General features: G+C 37.5%; 2 protein-coding genes across 2 annotated transcripts; both read right to left on the bottom strand.

The window, feature by feature from the left end:
• Positions 1-287: 287 nt before the first annotated feature.
• Positions 288-11,864, bottom strand: lipca (lipase, hepatic a). Its single transcript, XM_053493522.1, has 9 exons — positions 11,738-11,864; positions 8,891-9,069; positions 8,103-8,282; positions 7,847-7,967; positions 6,949-7,188; positions 6,124-6,366; positions 4,836-4,950; positions 3,690-3,908; positions 288-1,620 (listed from the first exon to the last, which is right to left on the bottom strand). Exons 1-9 carry the CDS (start codon positions 11,817-11,819, stop codon positions 1,503-1,505), a joined length of 1,497 nt encoding a protein of 498 aa, XP_053349497.1. The 5' UTR covers positions 11,820-11,864; the 3' UTR covers positions 288-1,502.
• A 5,475-nt stretch (positions 11,865-17,339) lies between these two features.
• On the bottom strand, positions 17,340-25,750 carry aqp9b (aquaporin 9b). Its single transcript, XM_053492412.1, has 6 exons — positions 25,649-25,750; positions 23,597-23,723; positions 21,469-21,606; positions 21,264-21,382; positions 20,175-20,392; positions 17,340-17,566 (listed from the first exon to the last, which is right to left on the bottom strand). The coding sequence occupies exons 1-6, from the start codon at positions 25,748-25,750 to the stop codon at positions 17,398-17,400; spliced, it is 873 nt and encodes a 290-aa protein (XP_053348387.1). The 3' UTR covers positions 17,340-17,397.
• Between the last annotated feature and the right edge of the window lie 275 nt (positions 25,751-26,025).

The raw sequence follows: 26,025 nt of genomic DNA, 5'->3' as shown, positions 1-26,025 counted from the left end.
GAAAGAAAATCTATACAGTTATACAAGCTGCACATTGACTACTCGAAAATACTGTATATCGTTTCATTTCTATAGTATTGTCCTTTTGAGAAGATGGGTGTACTCACGTTTGTGAGATGCTGTATATATTTTTAAAAAGTTCTGTATTAAAGATGTATTTTTTTTATTTGTTAGTATCAGATTGTATCTAATCAATCTTTTGCTCGGCCATATCTCAAAAGCATTATTTTCCAAAGTTTGTTTATATATTTATAGAAGTCCAATCTTTAAGAGTAGCTTTCTGATTATTCTCATTTAAACATAGCATAAAGGTGAAGGTTCAACAAGGTCCTTTCAGGTTCCAATAATGTGTGGGACAATTCTTAACCCAATTTCAGTCATTTCAAATCTCCTTAATTGATTTCAGTACCTGATGCTGGCCAATAATTTCGTCCTTCTGCAGTAGTGACTTTCTTTTGGTCATTCAGTGTATATTTGCTTAATTTTTTTTTTTTTTTTTGCACATCCTTAGTAATCATCCTAGTAAATATTAACCTATTCCAAGTTTCCCTCATTTGTTGAAATTTTATATACTTCAACTTTACCCCAAAATCTTTACAGTAATAAAATAAATAGCTTATTTGAATTGAAAAAGCCAATCCCCAAAACATTTTATTGTTTTCAATCATTTCAAGTTTTACCCGAGGGCCGTGTCAAATTATAACATGTTCTAGTGGCCGATTGCTCCTGGGGAGAGATGCAGTAGGTCTAACTGTCCATAACTCCTCAGTAGCCTAAGTGCTCAAATAACATTTACTTAGAGAGATAGTTTGGATGTTTTCAAGTCTATTATAAATCAAACTTAAGCTGCATGGAAGTACATTACCATACGTCTTGGTCATTATAAATTTTCCAACAATTTTAGTAATTGGCACCAAATTCCACAACCCTTGTTCCATTTAAAACTGCATTCCAATTTTCACCCGAGACTCATATGAAAGAAACAAGTTATATCTGTAATAAATACACCATAACTTTGAAAGATACCAACTTGTTTTAGCTTAGTGGGTGTGCAAAGCTTTATACAAGTCTCACCTGAACTTTGGAACACATTTTTGTATGGAACGAGGATTGTGGAATTTGGATCTGATTACTTACATGGTGCTGTACTTGCGTTCCGGGTGACAGACTTTACGGTCGGTGTAAAGAGCAGAATAATGTATAATGACCGTGACTTAGCGTACTTATACTGTATGCACATCAAATTTGATTGAAGACAGACTTGAAAAAAAATCCTAGCTAGCTTGTGAGCTAAACCGATGAAAAGGAATCCTAAAAAGTCAGCAGGGATTCAAAAATTCAAACATAAGGAAAGTGACCAGTCAACAAGGGTGGGTACAAAACAGTAACAGTGGTTACAAATTCTTCTGACTTGCTTAACCTTAGATCGTCCTTTTTTTTTTTGCCTTAAAACACATTATGAGGTCATACATGTATAAACACAAATCCACCCCAGCTGTTCTTCAGTCACGTGACTTCATGCGCTTTGGCCTTTCCTTCTTTTCATCACAGCGGACAAACAGCTTTTCCTCAGAGGGCTGGATGAACACGCCGTCTTCTACCTTGGCACAGAACGTGGTTCTGTGGAGGAGAGGAGAAAAGAGGGGTCAGAGGGCAAAAGCTAATTAATAATCATGAAATTCATTTGCAATTACAGTACAAATGTACAAACCCGATTCCAGATAAGTTGGGACACTGTACAATTGTGAATAAAAACAGAATGCAATGAAGTGGAAGTTTTAAATTTCAATATTTTATTCAGAATAGAATATAGATACCATACCAAATGTTAACAGTTAGATGTAAAAATTGTCATGCCAAATATTGGCTCATTTTGGATTTCATGAGAGCTACCTTCCAAAAATGTCTGGACAGGTAGCAATAAGAGGCCAGGAAAAAGTTAAATGTACATATAAGAATCAGCTGGAGGACCAATTTGCAACTTATTAGGTCAATTGGCAACATGATTGGGTATGAAAAGAGCCTCTCAGAGTGTGTCTCTCAGAAGTCAAGATGGATCTACAGTGCATAATATCATCCAATGATTCAGAGAATCTGGAGCAATCTCTGTGCGTTAGGATCAAGGCCGGAAGACCATACTGGATGCCCGTGATCTCCGGGCTCTTAAACGGCACTGCATCACATACAGGAATGCTACTCTAAGGGAGATCTCAACATGGGCTCAGGAATACTTCCAGAAAACATTGTTGGTAAACACAATCCACCATGCCATTTGCTGTTGCCGGCTAAAACTCTCTAGGTCAAAAAACATGATCCAGAAGCGCAGGCGTTTTTTCTGGGCCAAGGCTCATTTAAAATGAACTGTGGCAAAGTGGAGAACTGTTCTGTGGTCAGACGAATCAAAATTTAAAGTTCTTTTTGGGAAACTGGGACGCCATGACATCTGGACTATAGAGGACAAGGATGGGCATGGGCAGCTCACACATCTGGAAAGGTACCATCAGTGCTAAAAGATACTGTATATCCAAGTTCTAGAACAACATATGCTCCCATTCAGACATCGTCTCTTTCAAGGAAGATTTTCCAACATGACAATGCCAGACCACATACTGCATCAATTACAACATCATGGGTGCGTAGGAGAAGGATCCAGGTACTGAAATGGCCAGTCTGCAGATCTTTCACCCATAGAAAACATTTTGCCCATCCTAAAGAGGACAGTTGAACAACTAGTAGCCTGTGTTAGACAAAAATGGGACCACATTTCTAGTCCTTAACTTGCGCAACTTGTCCCCAGACGTTTGCAGACTGTTATAAAAAGAAGAGGGAATTCCACACTGTGGTAAACATGGCCTTGTCACAACTTTTTAGAGATGTGTTGATGCCATGAAATTTAAAATCAGCTTATTTTCCCTTAAAATGATAAATTGTCCCATTTAAACATTTGATATGTCATCTATGTTGTATTCTGAATAAAAACACTTCCACATCATTGCATTCTGTTTTTATTCCCAATTTGTACAGTGTCACCACTTTTTTGGAATTGGGTTAGTATGAGTGTATATCCGTGTGCATGTTTTTTGCATTTTCTCCCCGTGCTCGGTGTGTTTTCTCTGGATGGTCCAGTTTTATCTTAAAAACATGCAGATTAGTCTAACTGGTGTTCCCAAAGTGGCCATAGAGTGTAAATGAGCATGTACTGTATATGTGTGCACTGCAATGGATTGGCACCCCGTCCAGGGTATACCCTGCCTCATGCCCTAATCCTCCTGGGATAGGCTACAGGTCCCCGCAACCCTGGAAGGTGAGTGAGTGAGGAATATCCCAAGTGTTCCAGGGCGGGAAAGGCATAAATAGGGCCTGATCGATGAATTATTTATTGTGAGGTGGCAAAAATTTTTAATTGAAACTACTGAGATCATGATTGTAACTCACAGTTCCAGAATAAAATGCAGTGGGTTAAAAGGAGACATTAAAAGGAAAGCAGCAATGGTTAGATGATTAACTTGTTGATGAAAACTTCACACACAACTCTGCGAGCTTTAGGTGCATGCATAAGGCACAAGCTTTATGGTCACTGGAATAAAGGAATGGTGCTCTATTTTCATTCTGTGCTATCTTTTTGCCTTTTAATCTGCTATGGTTTTATTCCGTATCTCGCCTCCCTGTACACAGACGTACTGTTTTACCTCTGCTGTGTCTCTCCTGCTTTGACTCGAATCTTCCCAATGGTGATCTGTGGCCTATCTTCTTTGCTCCCCCATGCCATTATGTTTTTCATTTTACTCCACATGTTGGTCCACAGTGCATCTGCCTCCCAGGCTACATGCAACATCATCAGATCTCCGATGTCAGTGTCCATGGTGATCAGAAACGTGTAGGTCTTACTGCCTGAGAGTTCCTTTAATCTAGGAGGTAAAGATGGTATAAAGAGACACATTTAATTAATATGCATTTTTATGCCTATACACTATAAGCAAAAGTGTTTGGCCAAGCCTGCTTTGCCATTCTATATAATCTTTAATATGGAGTTGGTCTACATTTTGCAGCTTTAACAGCTTCCACTCTTCTTTGAAAGGCTGTCCATAATAGTGTTTCTTCGGGAATTCGTGTCCATTCATTCTGTATTGAGGTTTTATGAGGTCACGTCCACTGATGTTGGATTAGAAGACCTAGCTTGCAACCTCTCTGTTGCAGTTCATCCCAAAGACGCTCGATGGGGTTGAGGTCAGGGCTCGGTGTGTGGGCCAGTCAAGTTCTTTTACAACAACTCATCAAACCAGGTCGTTCTAGTACTTGCTTTGTCACAGTCATGTTGGAATAAAAAAATGGCTTCCACAAACTGTTGCAACAACGTTGGAAGCATAGCATTGTCCAAGATGTCTTGGTATGCTGAAGCATTAAGCTTGTCCTTCACTGGGGATGAGGGGCCTGACTGAAACACTAGAATTCAATAATTAACAGACTTGGCCAAATACTTTTGTCCATATAGTGTATGTCATTGAGTCTGACTCAAGAACCACTGCAGTAAAAATTATTACAGGTTTCTACCAAATTTAGTTTTTTTTTTTATTACGTGTTATTTTAATCCAGGACACAACATTTGCACTGAACTAAAGCATTGACCTTGGCCCAAATCTTAAATGCTGTTTGTTGATTCTAACATTCCTGATATACTGTACAAACATTGGATGATGCAACCGTTATTAGCTTTAGGCATGATACTGTACCCACGTTCATGTTATGTAACACGTTATAGAAACAGATGTGTAAGAAATCAGGGATTTAGAAAAAAAAAAATAATAATCTGTGTGTAAGGTTGTATAAGAGCTTACACGCTGACTGGCAGGGTTTCACTCTCTTCAAGCGTGCCGGTGAGTTTGATGGTGAGAGACGGATTAATCTTTTCAAACTGTGTGGAGAGCTGGATCCTGAATTGAAAGTGATACACTGCAGATGAATGGGGAAAAAAGATGTTAGTGATAACACTCACTAACACACAAATTGAAATTTGTTCAATAGATAACACTTAATAATGTGAATGCAGATGATTCTCCTTTACACAGTCTTAATTGCAGCATAATTATAAATCCATAAGGTCTAACGAATCACTGTTAAACCGTAGTATCATTACAATATAACCATCAAAAACATAGGCATTGCCAGTTTCTCCATAACAATTAGGAAACCCATAATAAAGTTTACTACTGTATGTTATGTACTATCCTTTACTATGGTAAACCATGGTACAGTACTTCAGACATTACCGTACTGAGTACTGTGGTAGTACTATGGTGCATACCGTAGTACTCCGGTGAATACCTGGTACTAATTAGATATCCTAGTGACTATAAGAGTTCAGCATGTATCGAATATGATATATTTTAACATATTTTACATATTTTACATATTAGTACCTATGTAAGTGCATGCTACTAGTATGATATTTTACAGGTAGTAGCATAATAGATACATCCTAAATTTTGGTATCCACTCTGCTACCCAATAAGTACTTTGTAAATGATTTTTTACTAAAATACATGTCTATCAACCATTGGAACATACCATAAAAGGTCAAACGGCACCGCTTAGATTACTATATAAAATATTACCTTTATATCCTGGTACATGTTTCATGGTATTGTATTATAGTTATAGATACTGTATGTACTGTTGTACCAAAGTATAAACCATTGAAGAACCATATCGCATAGTGTAGTACATTAAGTATATAGCAAATAAGTACCTTTGTACTTTCAAAAAATACTATACAGGTACCATTGGATTCCCATGGTACCTATGCAATGAGAACATTCTTTATGGAAATGGTGAAGCTCACCCGGCTGTTTATTCATTTAAATTTATTTCCTAGAATTTAAAACCTATGATTCTAGGTGTTTTTTTTTCACATCAGCATCCAAAAAGCATATCCATCAGAATTAGCATGAAGCCATCCAACAATATAAACATGCACTTGCTTGCTCACGTATCCATCAGTGAACCATAGACTTGGTCCATAAACCCCACCTTTTAGCCACTAGCACTAAGGCCTGAGCTCCATCAGGTCCATAGCCATTTTAACCCTTTAACACTGTTACAACAGCACTTTTTTGCTTCTCTTACATTTGTATGGCATAAATGAGCGTGTTTTGAGGAACAGCCTCTTGCTGGTGCTCGTGCGGACCTTCTTGATGTCATAGCCGAGGGTGTTACAGCTGTTTTTGCGGCAGTCCAAGCAGACACCCTTGTCAAAGGCAGCGTTGTCTCTGCACTTGTAGGCTGTGATCTGTTTGTCACTGTTCAGTAGAGAGTCGATAAAAAGGTGCACGGCTCTCTCGTGGGCACACTTCACCGTCTGCTCGAAGCCTGGAATAAGACACGAATAAGAAACTGGTCTTACCTTACAGTTGTTATTACAATGTTTGTCATCACATAGTCCCTAAAGGTTTGAATTCTCACCTAGGCAGTAGCTACTGAAAATCGTAACGCAGCAGCAACGTCTGCATCTCCTTCTGCATTATAGTTTTTATTTACTCACTGCCTGATCAAGATGGCATGTCCATCACATGACTTGTTCCATGTCTCTTTGATTAGATAACTTAAGCCTGTTGTCCAGCTCATGCATTTCACATAAAGGCGTATTTTGACAGCCTGCAGACATGAACTCAGCAGGGTGGACAGCACCACGCTGCATCTGGGCTGATTAAGATTTGTGCCTGACAGCTTCTTTTATGCTTGTGATCTTTTTATCTGTGTAAGTTGTCAAATCTGTCTTTTTCATCAGCTGAAAATGTTGAGGTTTCATGGCGTTTCTTTTCAAGATGCCAATTTTATTCAAATGATTAAACTTTAATGGTAAAGCTCATTTTCACCAACCCCTCGATCCAGTCTTTCACCAGTATAACCACCCTTTAATCTCTTCCCCCTACCCATTCCCCATATACTTACCCATAAGGCCATACTGGGACAGGTGGGAATAGAGGTTCTGAAAGTGCAGGTGGCACCCGGGCTGAAATGATCCTCCATTAGGGTAGAAGTCGTAGTGGGCGACGGGTTGTTTAATGCCCACGCTAAGCCCCATGTGCTGCTGGGTAAATGTGTGAATGGCATCCACAAACCTGGCATCATCTGGGGAGAGTCTGTCTGTAGGGGACATGCCTTCAAACAATGGGCCTGCAGGATCCAGGCCTAAACACACACACATATTGGATTAATGCACTACTAATGTGTTTGATATTAATTATGTGAATTAGTCTATGATGCAAGTCAGAAAAGGTTTTATTTAATTCCCATGCTGCGAAAGAAATATTTGCTATTTAAAGAAATACTGTCGCTAAATATGGGACCTTTAAAGGCCAAATATACTGTGAAAATGGTATGTCTCGGTAGGTGAGGTTTAAATGTTGAGAAACAAGTAAGGTCACATGAGGTCATTCAGCTCAAGCTAAGTGCAAGAAGTAGTTTGTAAAGAAGGAATCTTATTTCCTGACAGGAAAATGCTGGATTATGCCCTGTACTCCGGTTTCCTCCCACAGTCCAACTAACCGGCGTTCCCAAATTGCCCGTAGTGTGTGAATAAGCGTGTGAGTGTGTGCGCCCTGCTGCGATGGATTGGAACCCCATCTAGGATGTACCCCGGCTCATGGCCTAAGTCTCCTGGGAGAGGCTCCAGGCCTCTGCGACCCTGTATACAGTATAAGCAGTATAGACGATGAGTGAGATGAATTAAGGAGAAAAACACTTAAGAGAACAATAAAACATCTCAAATGTCCTCTACTGAACATTCGAAACTATGGGGAATTTGCAAAGCCTTCATATAGTCATGTGTAACTATATTCTCTCTCACCAGTGATTCTTCCCAAAGTTCTTCCTGTTGCAGCTAAGTTTCTTCCAGCGAATCCTGCAACATGAGCACCCAGACTGTACCCGATAAGATGGGCCTTACTAACCGGAAACTGTGTAAGCTCCTGGAAAGACAAACACAAAAAACACTGTATGTAGAACTCATGGTCATGTTCTCATGTGATTTTTTTTCCAGGGTTGTTTAGAGAAACTGTATATAGACACTCTGGTTCATTGGCGTTTTTATCTGGTCACCGTACCTCAAGCCAGATGAGCAGCTGGGCGATCTCCTGTCCCACCACCCGTGTGTTTTGAGCTGCGATGGGATAGTGCTGCTGTGCCAAGGTCAGCCAGTCACTGACCAGAATATTGATGTCTTTCTGTGTGCTCTTAAGTGCAGCGGCGAGCCTTGTGCTCCAGCTCTCCACCATGCCATCGATCTACAGCCACACACAAAGAGAGGTAGTTTGAGGCAAGTTATCATTCTTGTGATTAATAATGCACGTGCGCAGGTGTCTGTGAGATCCTGGTTAGATATAAATTGTTATACATCTCTTCCAAATGTTCAAAATGTATCATTTTGGATCAAGTTCACTCGTATCCTGCCAACAATGAGCCCTATTACTCTGTGCATCGTCTCCTGCCAATTCCTCTTCATTCCAGGTTTTTGACCCCTGCCTGGTGCATACTCTCTTACTATAATAACTCTGACACACAAATGTTAGAATATGTCTCTCTCTCCCATGGATACATATTACAACATGGATGCTATGAGGAGGATTCAACGTCGCAACGTTGAAATATGCAAAAATTCGGCCAAAGTGTTTTCCTTTATCTGTCTAATGTCTAATCTCCTCTGCCTTCTAAATGGATTTCAGTGCCTTTATGCATATTCAATATTCATCAACAAACACTTTGTTTAATCCATCACTGGGTGTAATCTTTGCACCACTCTGTCTGTTTTGGAGACTGTACTGTCCGTTCTGTAGTTTCAGTTCCAGATAATATGTAGGGCCCGTATTTCCCTCCTAATAATGAAGTCCCATACCGACCAGCCGTGGATGATGATGACCAGTGGGTGGCTGCTGTTGAAGCTGCAGGACTGCAGGGTGTGAGCTTGGAAAAGCTCTACTTGGCACGCATACCCTATATCCTTCCCATGCATATACATCCTGAACATGGATTTAGGCTCATAGTGCTTCTTCAGCTTCAGCGCAAACTCATTGTCTGTAACAGATCAAGAGGAAAACTGCAAATGATAAAAAAAATTACTGGCTGTGACATAGACAGATAAGCAGACACCGACTATATCTATGGCATGTCTGTTGGATAGGTGCGGTAGCGGGATACAGGTGTATCTCAATAAATTCGGAAATCATCAAAAATTTGATTTATTTAAATAATTTAGTTCAAAAAGTGAAACTCATATTACATCCATTATGCACAGACTGATATATTTCAAGTTTATGATTATGGCTTAGAGCTAACAAAAACCCAAAATTCAGTATCTCAGGAAATGTAAATATTTTACTATTACTAAAATTTTACTTATTATTATTTAATTACTAAAAATTATGAGAGGACTACTGAAAAGTATGAACATGTACAGCACTCAATTCATACATATATACATATTTACATACGATACGGTGTATATATATATATATACCGTGTATAAATTATAATTATAATATAAATTATGTCCATACATATATACATACGGTGTGTGTGCGTATATATATATATATATATATATATATATATATATATATATATATATATGAATTGAGTTATACAGTATACAGTATAAATCTTCAGTAAATTGCAAAGTTTTTACTTTACTTTCCCATCCACTTTAATCAATCCAGATAAGAACCACCCACCATGTGTTGAGATTTTGTCCTGTGCAAATATTTCTGTGTAAGGAACAGCGAGTTCGTACACCGAATTGTGTTGTAATCACTTTGTACTGAGGTGCCTGCTGGACACGGAGGTGTTTGCATGGCGTACTGTATATCAGTCACCCAGGCACACTGTTAAACGATTTACAAGTAATTACTAGCGTTTATGTCTGAACGTCTGTGTTTTCAGCAAATTAAACATATCCACAATGCTACATGCTTTTTAGTGATTATTACTTTACTGCGGAAATCTTTACGCTATTGTGCTTCATGTAATTTTTTTAATTATTTAAGAAATTTAATAAACTGATATCATGGGTGCAGGTTCATAGAAATAACTCCTTGTTTAAAGGTTATGTAAATAACTTAATAAACAGCTGTTAATTTAGTTAGTATTGTATGTTGGAAACATAGCACTGACTAAATTACTACTGGTGCTTTGGTTAAATCAACTGTATTTCTATGGATACCGTTAACATGCTTTAGCTACTATATGTCTTTATTGTGATTTATTCTAAAATGCTTCGTCATTAGTCTTACATATTTTTTCTTATATATTATACATTATATATTATACATATAATACAGAAAATGTGACGCTACCAATCATGGAAGTGACCAATCTTCCCTAAAAATATTAAGTTGCTAACTTCAGCTGTTTTGAAGAGATGATTTTATATGTGCCCCAAAAAATGGAAATTCAGCGTTATACTGTCTCACTACAAACTTAACTTCAAACTGAGTATTGATACTAAAACTGGTGTAAACTCCTAGAAGCATATGATCTGTAAAATGTTTTGCTTAAATTAAAGCGTTCCATGCAAAATAAAGGAATTTTCTCCGAAATCCAAATCCAAATTAGACATACAGTACCTTATGTTATGGTTATTCAGTTAAAATAGCTTTTTGTAATCAGCCCAATAATTATCGTTAACACATATACCATTAATATTCCAAACCTATCTCAACGCTTTGCATGAGAGGTTGTTTTTTTGGTAAAAGTAAAAAAAGGAGAAATTCTGTAGTGTCCGTAACCACGTCAAATTCATGTTACAATATCTGATTAATGTAGCATTCTGGAGTAATACACTTTTTATGTCTTTTCATGTGAAATCTAAAATTGGGCAATTTCATCTAAATGACAGTTAAGATCATTGAAAGATTTGAATTTGAAAAGAGTTACAGACACTACTGTACATAAAATGGCATGAAATTGTATTTAGCAAATGTGTTTCTTTTTATCTGATAAAAATATAGACGTGTATGCATATTTACAAAGGAGGTAGGAAGCATTGAATATTATGAAAAATGAGGTTATACTGTATGATACTATCTGAAAAAGTCATTTTTTCCCTTAGGTGTAACATTTTTTTGCACCATGTTTTGTCCGTCAGCATTCTCCACAGGCAGTACGATGCCACAGTGTGCAGTGTTGCTGTCTCACAGCTCCCGCCTCCTCAGCTCAGTCCTGAGTTATCTTTGTGTGGAGTTCTAGATTGCTATCTACTTGCAACCTACGGTAGATATGAATAAGTTTTTGAATGCTGGAATAGGATTGTTTCTGGGGTAGGGTTTGCATCCAATGCAACTCGAACAAGAATAAAGTGGTTACTGAAAAGTAATGAATGTATTTGCTGAAACAAAGACTGTTGCAAGATAACATGGTAAGGATCAATTTTTAAAGCTTACGATCAACTCTTAATTCCCAATGCCTGGAATTATAAACTGTTGGCTGCATAGATTTGGATTTGATGTTGCACAGCGATCCATGGCCTTCTATTATCCGTCTATTCATCTACCCTTCTTTCACATGAGCTGGTTTTTGGTGGTGTTTTTTTGTGGTGCCACAATCCCCTCTGATTACTCTCTCATCACTTTCTTAATTTTTAGCTTCTCTCGACACAATGCCACTAGCAGATAATTCATGGGTCCTAAAAACCAAGAGTGCAAAATGTATTGCATGAAAAGGACTAGACATGTTGGTAAGTGCTCACCTGCTCTGTTTTCTCTTGTTCTTGTTCCATCACACAGGCATGAGGTAATTAGAAGGACAGACAGCGCATTAACCACATGCATTCTGCTCCAGTCAAGTTAGCTCGCTGACCCAATGACTAATGCGAATGCAGAAGGTTAGGGACTAGGACTGGGAGGGTCCTGGGTGCAAAGGCACTCTTAGAATAAACCACGTGTTTGACTGTGAGTTGCAAAACCAGGGAGTAGTAAAAATCGGGGGGGGGGGGGGGGGGGGGGAAGGGGGGAAAACCCAATGCACATTTTCTGTCAGATATTTTTATTGCCGATCCCTCCTGAGCTGAGGTCTCTCTACTAAAGGCAATAAAGGTGACAACAGAGCAGAACTTATAAGATTTGCACTGTTATTAAACTGCTGTTCCATAGTCTGGTCTGATCTTAAATTAACTGCATTAAGATCAATAATCTCAACTGCACTGTGTTAATACATATACTGTAGGTACAGCACATGTGCACTTTATTCAATAATATATGGCAAGGCTTAACAAGACTCTATAAGCATTTTCAAACATGCTATTATTATATATATTCAAACATGCTATTTGCTTATAATATTTAATTTGACAATATGGAAAGGTCAAAGATGTATGCGAAAGTCTATGATGCCTCCATGAATAATGACATGGATCAAAAGAATAATTATGTTAACCAAAACAAATCATAAAGGAGTCCTTGCACATGAACATGTATACTTTTTTATGTGAACACTGACATGCAATTTTCTGAAAAAAATTTGGATTAGAGGTAGTTCTGAACTGAAGCAGACACCCTACAGCTTTTTTTTTTCAGATGTGAGATCTATTATTCATTATTCCATCATCCATCTAGGAACCTGTGTAGACCCATTAGGCACCATGGAGGCCATTGGAAAATACCATTGTATTTATTCCCATTTCACAACCGTGGTAGGTCCTCATTCACACACTACGGGCAATTTAGGAACACCAATTATGCACACAGACCCTAAGGCGAGAATTGAACCCGGAACCTGGAGGTGCAGACAACAGTACTAGCCACTAAACCACTGTGCTGCCCTCTGATTTTAGCATTTATCAAAATTTTCAAGTGATAATTCAAGCAGCATGCTATTATAGTATATTATTTATTAATATGAAGCCATAAGACTTGAATTGCCAATAAGGAGTACATTCTGATCCTGTATAACATGTTATTTCGGGACCCCATGCTAATCAATTAGAACAAAAGGAGTCCTGGAAGCTCTGAACTAAATAAACATCACAATCAAAAAAGCGAATACAGAATTCTGTTCACTTTACAAATCTAAAACTATAAATATTATATATATGCAAATCTATTTATTATTTATCAGATTCATGTGCAGTTCACATGTCTATTCGTCTTAGTCTTTAGGCGGGAGATTTATAACTTCTAGCATAATAACCTATAAAAAAACTGTTAAAGCTGTGCTTACTGGAGGAACATCCTGTATTTTTGTTTCCAGATGAACAGATGGACTGCGAAAAGTCATATGTTCATTTTGGCAGTTTATTTTTTTTATTTTTTAGCATAACAAGCAGTTGGAACATTTTTCATGCATGTTTTCTTTGAGTCACAAGGGTGTTTAAAGCACAAATGCAAAAAATCTGTATGTCACAATTGTTTGGGTTATATAAGTGTGGTTTTGCAAAAAGCAATAAGTTTATTTCCCGCAGTTTAGATAAATCAGCCTGCAGTTATGTTTGTGGTTATTTAAGTATGCAATTTTGTTTAAATATAAAGTATACCGCATAGCAAACTCTGTTTTTAAAATAGTATCTTTTTAAAATATAAAGATTGTTAAGGGTCATAGGAACATTGAAAACAATGCACAAACTTTAGTTTAAAGCATCATCAGTCTTCTCCTCTACCAGTTTCAGTTTCACTTTGGTAGTTGAAGTCAGCACCTTAATATAATACAGGCATGTGTCATGTGTCATCAACTGACCAGATATACACGTGTATATACATCCATGGATGCCCTACTGTAAAATAGAGTTCAGAATAACCATGTGCACAAAACGCAACAGCTTTCCACACACACTGCATATCTCTTATATAGAAAGGGATTATTAAAAGTTTTGAGAATGAACCAAATATTAGTATAAGCAGCAACAGATGCCCCAAACAATCGGAAAGAGGCTTCATCGGAGAATATGACTTTGCCCCAGTCCTCAGCAGTCCATTCACCATACTTTCTGCAGAAGATTAATCTGTCCCTGATGGTTTTTTTTGGAGAGAAGTGGCTTCTTTGCTGCCCTTCTTGACACCAGGCCATCTTCCAAAAGCCTTCGCCTGCTGCCATTCCTGAGCAAGCTCTGCACTGGTGGCACTCCGATCCCGCAGCTGAATCCTCTTTAGGAGACGATCCTGGCGCTTGCTGGACTTTCTTGGATGCCCTGAAGCCTTCTTAACAATAATTGAACCTCTTTCCTTAAAGTTCTTGATGATCCTATAAATTGTTGATTTAGGTGCAATCTTAGTAGCCACCATATCCTTGCCTGTGAAGCCATTTTTATGCAACGCAATGATGGCTGCACGTGTTTCATTGCAGGTCACCATGGTTAACAATGGAAGAACAATGATTTCAAGCAACACCCTCCTTTTAACATTTTTAAAGTCTGCCATTCTAACCCAATCAGCCTGACATAATGATCTCCAGCCTTGTGCTCGACAACATTCACACCTGAGTTAACAAGACGATTACTGAAATGATCTCAGCAGGTCCTTTAATGACAGCAATGAAATGCAGTGGAAAGGTTTTTTTTGGGATTAAGTTAATTTTCATGGCAAAGAAGGACTATGCAATTCATCTGATCACTCTTCATAACATTCTGGAGTATATGCAAATTGCTATTATAAAAACTTAAACAGCAACTTTTCCTATTTCCAATATTTATGTAATTCTCAAAACTTTTGCCCACGACTGTAGATTCTCTTAAGTAGCCACAGTTTACCTTGATGAAATCTTTGCACATTATTGGCAGCCAGCATTATGATAATATAATTGTTATATAATATAATTATAGATTATAGAATTATGGAATATAATTCCCCAAAAAATAATTCATGGGAACTCCTTTAAGAGTTTTATGTTGGAAAAGCATTCCATGTGAAGCTGGTTAAGAGAATACCAGAAGAGTGCAAAGCTGCCGTCAAAGAAAAACGTTTTTATCTTAAATAATCTAAAATAGAAAACCTTTAGCTTTTTCACTTTTTTTGCTTGCTGTAAAACTCCATAAGTTGCTCTAAACTCTTCATAGTTTCGGTGATGATTATTGTAAATCAGAATCTTATCGAGATAATAAACTTTCAACTTTTTTAAAAAAAAGTTTGGAAATGCAGTGTACTCTCAGTGAATCTCTCCAGTACAGTATCGTTTGGTGGACGGCAGTTTTAACTCCAAGAACAAACATTTCATGAACTTAAACATAGGCTCACTGTGACCTAGATTAATGAACAAATAGTGACGCTGAATCAGGTGCCTGGGGTCAGTCTGGTCCAAACTGCTTTCACCTACATTGAGGAAGATCTTTGTTAATATTCAGATTATATGCTGAGTAGACATGCAGCTGGATTTGAAGGTTATGTAAAAGTGCATTCCATAAGAAAGATTTTACATCAATAAAAGGTTAATTATTTTAAAACTTTCTGAAGAAATTTCACAGGTCACTGCCATATTGTTAACTATATGTGGTTAAGAATAAAAAAGTGACTACAAAATTAATAGGAACTATACAGTGGTGTTAAAATGTTTTTTTTTTAAACAGCATATGCCATATTATAATAATAATAATAATAATAATAATAATAATAATAATATATTATTATTATAGTTCTTACTGTGCTAATAACTAATCTCATTATCTTGATTGTCATTACTTTAAAGAATTTGAGAACATCATTAAAACATTGAATTTCACCTTTGTCTCAATACTTTTGGCGCCCACTGTATGTAAAGACATACCAAAAAACTAAAAGATATTTGTCTAGCTCTCTGCTTACATGTTCTCAACAATTACCAACCCTTAGATCAGTCAAATATATACAAATTTGATCGAATTAAATTCAGTCAGGCCTATAAATCCCAAACGAGAGTGTTTTAGTGAAAACACAGGCACTGCTGTTGAGTTCTGAGCGGATGAGGACATGGCCCTCACACAAATTGGACACTGTTAAGCTCAACTGTAATTTGAATAATTTAACTACATTGCCCCATGGTAATGGTGTGACACTGCTCTTTGAAGTCGAAGGGTTTTCGGTGATTTTGGTTGTGGGAAATTGAGAGCCGAGATCTTGTTTAATCAAATTTGCATAAAGGACGAGCTCTTCACTGAAGGTGCTTTTGAAAAGCGTTTGATGGCTTCTCAGAGGTCAGTGGCTGCTCATTTACTGCGGGCCTGCAGACGATTGCAGAATCTCGGTCCTATTTCATTTAGGAAGGCACAGAAACAAGCACAAATGATTAAAACCCACTTCTTATATCTTCTTGGAGAGAAAAAAATTCTAGATATTATTAAATATTGAATTAATGCGAGCAGCACAATGGCTTAGTGGTTAGCACTGTCGCCTGGCACCTCCATGATCTGGGTTCGGATCCCACTGTGGGTCTGTGTGCATGGAGTTTGCATGTTCTCCCTGTTCTTGGTAGTTTTTTTTTAATTGCCCATAGTGTGTGTCCTGTGATGGATTGGCACCTCACCTCGTGCTCTATGTCTCCTTCGATAGGTTTCAGGCCCCCGTCACCTTGTATACAGCGTATGGATAAAGCGGTATAGACGATGTAAGAGTGAGTGAATTAATGTAGCAGGCATTTTACTTACTGCTATTTTACACTTTAGACCATTGTCCCAGGTAGCATGTGGCCTAGTAATTAACAGTGTGTCCTTGCGCCTCCAGGGTCAAGGGTACGATTTCTGCCTTCAGGTCCATGTGTTTTCAGTTTGCATGTTCTCCCTGTGTGTGTGTGTGTGTAAGTGCTCCCTGTGATAGATTGGCACCCTGTCCAGGGTGTACCCCGCCTCGTGCCCCGACGATAAGCGATCCATAGGATGAGTGCGTGAGCGACCCTTGTACTGTCATACCATGTGGCATACTTTAGCTCTGTCCTATAGTCTGTCTGTTAGTTTTCCATCAGGTGTTTGATTAATACTAGTTTCCAAACAAGTTAGTATTGGAAAAAATATTTCAGTGGATACTTGTATGTATTCCTTTTTCTTTGATCACAATTTATTTTTATTAATCACAAACAGATTATAGCATTGGGAAAATTTACAGTACATTAAAATTGTAGAAAAATACCAAAATAGAGATTTAAAAAAAGAAGTGATGCGCATAACATCAAGATTATGAGTTTTCAATAAGCATGTGCAGACACCCATCCCTGAATAATAGCTGTGTATACTGTAACTCCGTCCTTACCAGGCTCTTAACAATGTTACATTGGAATTTACTTCATAAGGAGTGTATGTTTATCTGCTATAATAATTTCATTGTGGGATTTGTAATGCTATGCTAGCACCAACCAGGATGCATGCAGCCTGACAAATAAGAAGACAATAAAAAAAAAGAGGTTATACAATATACTAAAGCCTGGTTGAGGTGAAGAGTACCAGTTGTCTTCTGTCTAGCTCGTGGTGATCATTTCATACTTGTCCTTAACGTTGATCTTTTCTTCAAGCGTTTTCTCTGGTTGCACATGGTGTAGCTCGATTAGCAGGTAGTAGGTCATCGCTCCCAGGACACCCCCCACCATCGGACCAGCAACTGGGATCCACCACCAGCAGCCCCCGGCTCTGAACACACAGCACAACGCAGAGTCAGCAACTACCACCAGTTATAAAACTCTACCTAAGGACATATTTGGTGTTTTTTGTGTATCTCTGCTAGAGCAGTCTTATTAGAAAAGGTTTTACTTTTACTCCACTACAAAACAAATATCTGTACTTTTACTTCACTATGTTTCTAGATGTTGTTCTGTTACATAACCACAGTGATGTTTGTAGCGGGAATATTGCCACCTGCTGGTAATTATGCACAATTGTGTTTCACTTGTGACATGCTTAATAACGCTAGAGGTGTTCGAAATCAAAAGTGGAGCTGGTTGCAAAACGGTGTTGGAAAAAAGCTTATTTAATAAGCTAAAATTTATAGGCTGCAAGCAAAAGAAGAGATTTTTTACTATGAAAAGGCTACTGCAAGCTACTACAAGATCAGTACTTTAAATACTTGGTAGTAGTGCTTTACATCACTCCTCCGCTGTTGTGGGTTCGATTCCTGTCTCGGGGTCTGTGTGCATGGAGTTTGCATGTTCTCCCTGTGCTTAGTGGGTTTCCTCCAGGTACTCCCGGAGGTCCTTTCACAGTCATAAAGATGGGAATAAATACAATGATCACCTTTAACCTGCACGGGCCCAAGTCGGACTACAGCGGTTCCTGGATGGATGGGTGGACTGACCTTCGATACTTCAGTACATTTTAAGGTGAGTACTTTTACTACTTTAACTGTAAATAGAGGGCTTCTCCTATTACTTGAATAATATTTGACCTAGATTATCTCTACTTTTACTCAAGTACAGGATTTGTGTACCCACCTCTGTTATAAAAAAAATTACCTGTGTCAATTTGAAGTGGATTTTGTTTAACGTAGAAGAACAGTGCACTCTGGTGAATAGCAAAAGGCAAGTGGTGCAGAATAATTTGACCTTTAGTTAAGAGTGCCCTCTGCTGAATGCACTAGTGTTTGTTCCCCTTTGTCTTTAAACTAAACTAATGCTAGAACCTCAATGTGTACAATTTACAGTATAGGATAGTAGTTAATTTTTGTAAGAATGTAAACTAGCTTTTCTTTATTTATGTGACCAATACAATATGTGACCATTTATCTTATTATTATTAATAATAATAATAATAATAATAATAATAATAATAATAATAATAATAATAATAATAATAAAGGGTGTGTGATTCTGTGTTTAGAACTGAGGGAAACCATTTTTCACTGGAATCACTTTTTAATTTTTGTGTTTGACAGAAAAGTGCTTAAGGAAACGTTATACACACATCATATTACATTTTTTGTAAAAGCATGAAAACCACACTTAAAAAGCTTTAAAACATCATATACTCAGATAGTGCAGTCTCTTGACTTACACACAGTGCTTTATACCTACGCTGTTACCTTATAGTTATGTGTGGTGCTCTGTAAAGGACTACTGTCCCATCTAGTGTGCATTCCTACCTCACTACTCATCTAGTGTTTCCAGGACTAGCTTTTGGATCAACCACAACCTGGACTAGAATAAAGAAAATGCTGATGATGAATTGTGCACATCAGGCGAAGGATACTTTCCAGCCTAAACTGCAAGTCTTTGGACTGTAGGAGGAAAATGTAATACCTGCAGGACACCCACTAAGCACAGGGAGATCATGCAAACTCCATGCACAGAGACTCGAGGCGACTCTAACCCGGACCCTGGAGGTGCACTGCAACAGTGCTAACCACTAAGCCACTGTGATGCCGAAGATGAATTAGTGAGTAAATTTCTTCATAGGTTTGTGTGTACACTATATGCATTTGAGAATTTTTCTCATGACTAACGCCAATGCTTTGTGTAAGCATAATCATTAATAAGCTTTGATCATGAATATATTTCAGACAATTGTTTTATAATCCATGAAATTAAGCAAATAATAAAATATTCCATGGAGCCAGTTCATTGAAATCTGGTTAATCTGGGATAAAGATAGCAGCAGGCTGCATTTACTTTATTAGGCTAAGCATAGCTAAAATAATTTGTCCTGTAATAATTACAGTATTATCATCTGGGAATAGGGATCTAATATAGACACATAAAACATTATTAGGTGCACTTACAGTACATTCATGTAATTATCTAATCAGTTCATCTGCATCTTCGGCTGATGTTCACATTAATGATCAGAATAGGGAAAAAAATGTAAGCACAAAGATCTTGACAGCGGCATGACTTTTGATGTCAGACTGGAGGAATATTACTCTGATGATCTCATGGGATTTTCATGGGAAGCAGTTTCTAAAGTTTATTTGAATTTAATTCAGTTTTATTTATCTAGCATTTTAACAATAGTCATTGTCGCAAAATTCTTCGCTGATATCATATTTATTATTATAGGTTGAAATATTTATTCTTTAGTCATTCATTATGTGCATCTGGTGGTTTAGGGTTAGGGTTAGGTTTCAACCAAATGGTGTTGTATTTGTTTAGCTAGCTTGTGTTTTTTTAAGTTAATGTTGCTTAAGGTCATAGCATTAGAGTGGAGAATAATAAGAGCTCTGACGTAAGGAATTGGATAAGGTCAGGGCTGGGTCATAGGTCAAGCAGATCTATGTGAGTGTGAGTGTGTGTGTTTTTTTTTTCTGTACCTGAACACCTCCATCCCCCAGCCCGCCACAGCCGTAAAGAGCCGGGGTCCCAGGTCTCGGGCAGGGTTGATGGGAAAGCCGCAGTTCAAACCCATGGCCACTGCGATGGCCAGGATGGTGAAACCAATAAGCAGTGGCTCCATTCCTTTAGGGGCTCCTATGTTCTTCTTATCCAGGATGGCCAGGACACCCAGCACCAAAGCTGCAGTGGCAACCACCTGCATAAGTAACCATTATACTGTGTAAGAGTTCATTCATGTGCTTGGTAACAGTGAGCGCTCAGCTCCTAATGAGACTGGAAACTAGTGCTTTATTAAAATGCTAACTCATGGAGTGTTCATAAACTTCTGATAGGTTCAATGTTCCAAGAAGTACTACCTATAGACAAATAATATATTTGATATTAGTAATGATGAGCTGTTACTCCATAGATACACTTATATAATAATAACTTGACATGTTAGATGGATATTCACTGATGTCTGAGAAACAACACTCTATTGGACCAAACTCTCAAATACGTTTTGAATTCTGAAGGTCAGAGATTTAACCTTGGATGATCCTTCTGACCCCCACCAACATGCCTACTTAGCAATGATAATTGTCTTGTCTAACTTTAATAAAGGTTAAACTTTGAAAGCTAACTAGGTTACACAGGGTTTAACCTAGAGCTCATGAAAATTTGTGGGAAACAAGAAAGACGATCATGGACACGCATGGTCTGCTATTGCCTTCATGGCATGTGGGTCACATTGAGGTGAAGCTTTAATAATGGAAGAAAAAATATAAAATTTCGTAAGTCAACCAGCTATGAAATTAATTGTGACGATTGCCTCAAAGTCTTAGACATGTGCATATGGTATACAATATACTCAAAAACATACACTACATTTAGGAGAGACTTGTAGTGGTATTTAGTCATACATGTATGAAACCTGTGTTCAAAAAATGGGAATAAATACATTGGCCACCATTGGCTCTAGTTGGACTACAGGTGTTTCTAGATGGATGGATGGATGGATGGATGGAATCATCAGTGTGCCATTTGGTTAAAAAAAATCCAATGAATCCAATTTTGTGTTCTCTCACCTGATCAAAAAACCCATTAAACCTTGAGAGATGCTTTGCTGGATAGGTGGCGAAGATGTTTGCAGTAGCATTTTCACCAGTGACCAGCAGATCTCCATTGGAATAGTCCATAATGGCGTCTGTAGAGATAGAATGCTTTCTATTAGCTCTAAATCAACTCTTAACCTCTATTGCGTACATTAGGTTATATTTTATATTTACTTACCATAGTACAAACCGAAGACTGCACATGAACCTACGAAGGCACCAATGAACTGGGCAGCCACGTACACTGGGAATTTTTTAATAGGAAACTTCCCTAAGACTGCCAAGGCTAGAGATACAGCTGGGTTTAAATGTCCTCCTGTAGTAAGAAGACAAGCATAAGTCAATGTCAGTGATATCGACATTTTGTTTTCATCGACCGCATGGTAATTTAAACATTTCTCTAATTAGTTAGAATTAGTTAGAATGAAGTGGACATATTAGGAGAAGCATGTTTCTACTATGTCTCAGATGATCATGTCTGTAGTGGCTCCTTCTTTTCATATAAATTCCCAAATAATAATATATTTCCTTCCTATTAATCAAATTGCCTCCCTCTTTCCCACCTACTTTTCCACATCTCTTTAAGAGTCTTTAATGGATGTTGGACAAAGTCTCCTGGTTTTCACTCCTAGTGCGTTTCCACATTAAATGTCACGTAACGTCCACTCGTTCAAGCCTCCAGACACGTCACATTAACGGCATGCTGTTTTTCTTTCCGCTTTGCCTGCTTTCAATTTCAATTTTCAATTTGTGTTTTCGTTTATTTTCATACCTCATTTCACTTTAGTGATAACGTGGAATGCCAGTCCATTTACAAATTAGCACTAATAATGTTATATTTATGCTGATGGTGTAAATTAGCCCGCTCACTCTCTCATTCAGTATAATTCAAGGCACAATTATAAATCATCCACTTGATTATTACCGCATCCATACTGTCACACAGCACTGAATGGGCTTCCATCTTAAACTCGAAACCTCCACAGAGTACACTCTTAAAGTTATATGATTTTAGGAAAACACCTGCAGCATTTTTTATCCCTGTTCACTAAAAACTGGGATCTAAAAACCTTGCTGGAGTCAGGACTGAACATATGTCATGGAAATACTCACTCACTTATCATCCATACAGATTTATCTGATATACATTGCAGTGTTGCAGGGGGCCTGGAGCTTATCCCAGGAGACTCAGGGCATGAAGCGTGGTACACCCTGGACAGTGTGCAAATGCATCACAGGGCACAAACACAGTGTGTGTAAATGGGTGTCATTTACACACACTACTGGGAATTTGGAAACACAAATTAGCCTAATCTACAGTACATTGTTGGTGTAAATCAGCATACCCGGAGGAAACCCACCAAGCACAGGGAGAACATGCAAACTCCATGCACACAAAACCCTCAACCCTGGAGGTGCAACCAATAAGCGTCAAGCTGCCAATGCAAATACTGTTACACCATAAAATATCAAATGGTTGAGGTTCTGCTGATTGGAAGGTCATGGGTTCAAGTCCCAGCAACACTTAGCTTGAGTAAGGCCCTTAATCCTATCTGCTCCAGGGGTGCAGGGATATGTAGGATAAATAAATAAATAAATAAATAAATAAATTTTACTGTGCTGTAAGGAACCTATATATATATATATATAACTATGTAAACATTTTGGTTGGTACTTAAACTAAAACAAAGTAGAGCTCTGTACTCTTTCTGTGCTTTCTGGTGTCCGACAGCACTGATCAAAGATCATGTTAGGGCAAAACATAACATTACGGTTCAGACAGACAGTTAAATGTGACCGTTGATTTCTCACGATGTTTTGGGAACTGTGGTGTGTGGGCTAGAGCACAGTCATGCTGACTAAGATAAACTGGGTTCTGCATAAAGGTTAACTTATGATTTAGGATGTAGGGGAGCGTGGTTTCTTTTTTGGGCAGCAAAAATCTGGGAACAATAACTTCAGAACAGAATTCAGGGTAGGTCTATTGTTCGGTTGTGAATAGTGATGATGTACAGCCGGATTCTTTTTAAGTTTGGGGTAAATCACCTTGCTAGACTATTTATACTGCAGTTTAAAAACAAATATGAGTAATGCATTAGTTGTTTTATATATATTATTCTATAATTATTATTATTATATTATCTTGATTCATTTAAAAAAAGGTCCTTTTAAATCAATGCATCTATCAAATCTTCCTGATTGTTCCACTAAAAGTTAGCACATTAAACACAATGATCTGCTGAAGAAATTCTACTCATGCTTGCGACAAGCTGTTTAATTTAATAAAAGTCTGAGGATTCTGTCACCTGATACACCTCCTGACACATAGACGGCCAGCATCACTCCTGTGGTGAAGCCAATGTAGATGGTGAGCGGTTCTCCAAGAGCTCCTCTGCTGAGTACAGCCTGCGCCACCGAGCCACAGCCGAAAAGCTGAGACAGGACAGACACAAGAACTGAGCAGTCAGACAGACGACCAGTGCAGACCAACAGTCTCTCCTCCTCTATTGATCACATTGTTGTTCTGTTGTTCAAAAAAACTTCAGCTCTAATTAGAAGTAGCCTTGGGATCAAAGAATCCAAGTGTGGACTGAAAACAAGAGGAGCAACAAACCGCGTCCATTTTTATAATGTTTTTATTGGTGATTAACACTGAGAGACGTTCAGAGGACACTGCAGGGGAAATCTCTCTGCATGACAACAGGACTGGTTCTCTGAGTTGTTTGGAAGTTTACTGGTATTGTACAGCTGTCGCGGTTAAAACCCAGAGCCTAGGCAATCTGATGAATTGAATTTTATTTCATTTGAACTATACAAGCATGAGAAACAAAAAACAGATCAATCAGATCACTTGTTTTTAAGACCAAAATTAATAGCAATACAAGCGTTTAGTGATTTCAACATCATTTTTTTCTATTTTTGTGACATCATGACCATATTCCTGTTGTTTGCAGACAAAAGTTGCTAAACATCATTTAAATCACTGAAAGATTTAAAGGCACTGTCCATGTTATATGTTAATAAAAATATACATTTTAAATATAAATATAAATGTATATAAATACCCTTGAATCTAAAAATGTTTTCAAGCTAAGGATAAAAAAAAAACTCTGGGTTTGATTCTGTTTTACTTGGAAATTTGCTTCAGACAATAGCACCTGCCGAATGAATACATGTAAATGTTATATTCGTTATTAGTAATTAGTCGATGATAGGCAATGATTATTGAAGTATTTGCCAGATTTAGACCTACAACCAAAATACCTATAAACACTTCACACTAATGACACTTTAATTAACATCAGCTGCTTTATTATCCATGATCAGACCATTGAACTATATTATGAACATTATTAAATATTTGAACTGCCTTGTGTGTTTTACATTATAACACGTAAACCTCTTGATTAAAAACATTATTGACAATTGAATGGCATTTAATTACAGACTGTTAAAATTAACCTGCAATAACAGAGCTTTCCTGAGATGCCCCTGACACATGCAAGCAGTAATCCATTAACAGAACGTGTCATCATTTAGCTTCACACTGTTAATGCAGAGAGAATTGTTAATCTTTCTAAATTGTTAAACTCTCTCAGACGTCAAATGAGGCCAGAAAAGGTTAACGTAAAACTAAGGATTACTACATTCCACAGAGCTAACTATACTAGCATTCTAGCATATTACAGTTTGTGCAAATATCAAGTGCACAAAATGTTTTGTGTAACTATCTTCATTGAATCGCCATACTGTACATCTTACTGTCCACACACTTTTCTTCACCGCTACTTGCTTTGTAATATCATCAGGTGGTAGTTAATCAATGCAAATTGTGTGGAGAAAGAAAAGTCCACACACTGCATCATGTAAGTGTATGAGTCTCAAAAGGATATGCATGCATATAAATGTATAAAAGTATAAAAAAAGATATTTATTTATTACACTAGCAAAGACATACGCAACTTCACACTTCTTTCTCCTTTGTTTGTTCTCTTTAGAGTAAAAAAAAAATCCAAATGCATGTCAGCTTTCATCTATTCTATATCTTCATGTATTAATAAGCATAGTTAATTCTTATTTAGTTAAAACTTTTTTTTTTACTTCTATAACTCTTCATACAGTACATATCTTTTGATATATTTTATTGTTTCTGTTTATATATATATAACATGCATATGTAAATAAATGTGTTATATAAATTGCACAGTGTACTGTATATACTCATTATACTCATTACGCATGTTAATAATATTGTTACTAAGGTTTAAAACAGAAATTCTGTACAGTTATATCTCTGTCACTTTAAACAGTAAGAATAATATAATTTTTAAATATTTCTTGACAGATTGGATACTTACTATGAGCACAAATGTCCCGAGGAATTCAGCTATAAACTCTCTGACGATCGCGTGCCGAAGTGTGAATTTCGCTGTCAGGCTCCTCAGGCTGTCCAGCTCCATGCTTGCTCACAGCTGATCAGGTGTCTGCTGTTAGTGAGGAGAGTTAAAACAATAATGAATAAGCGGATCAGGAGAAGCACACACACACACACCACACCTGTTTTAATGACAGATGATTCAGGAATGAATCAACTCCAACTCCATTCTCATTTAATCAGATAAATCGCAAATATGTCTTTCATATTATCATGAAATACATTAAGATATGTTGCTGCGTTTTTATTAGAGCCTAAACTGCATTATAAATATAATCTTATCTGTATAATGTATACACA

The sequence above is a fragment of the Clarias gariepinus genome, chromosome 3 (genome assembly GCF_024256425.1).
Source record: "Clarias gariepinus isolate MV-2021 ecotype Netherlands chromosome 3, CGAR_prim_01v2, whole genome shotgun sequence".
In the NCBI taxonomy this organism is placed as follows: domain Eukaryota; kingdom Metazoa; phylum Chordata; class Actinopteri; order Siluriformes; family Clariidae; genus Clarias; species Clarias gariepinus.
The sequence above is the reverse complement of the archived record's forward strand: the minus strand, read 5'-3'. Positions and strand labels throughout refer to the sequence as shown.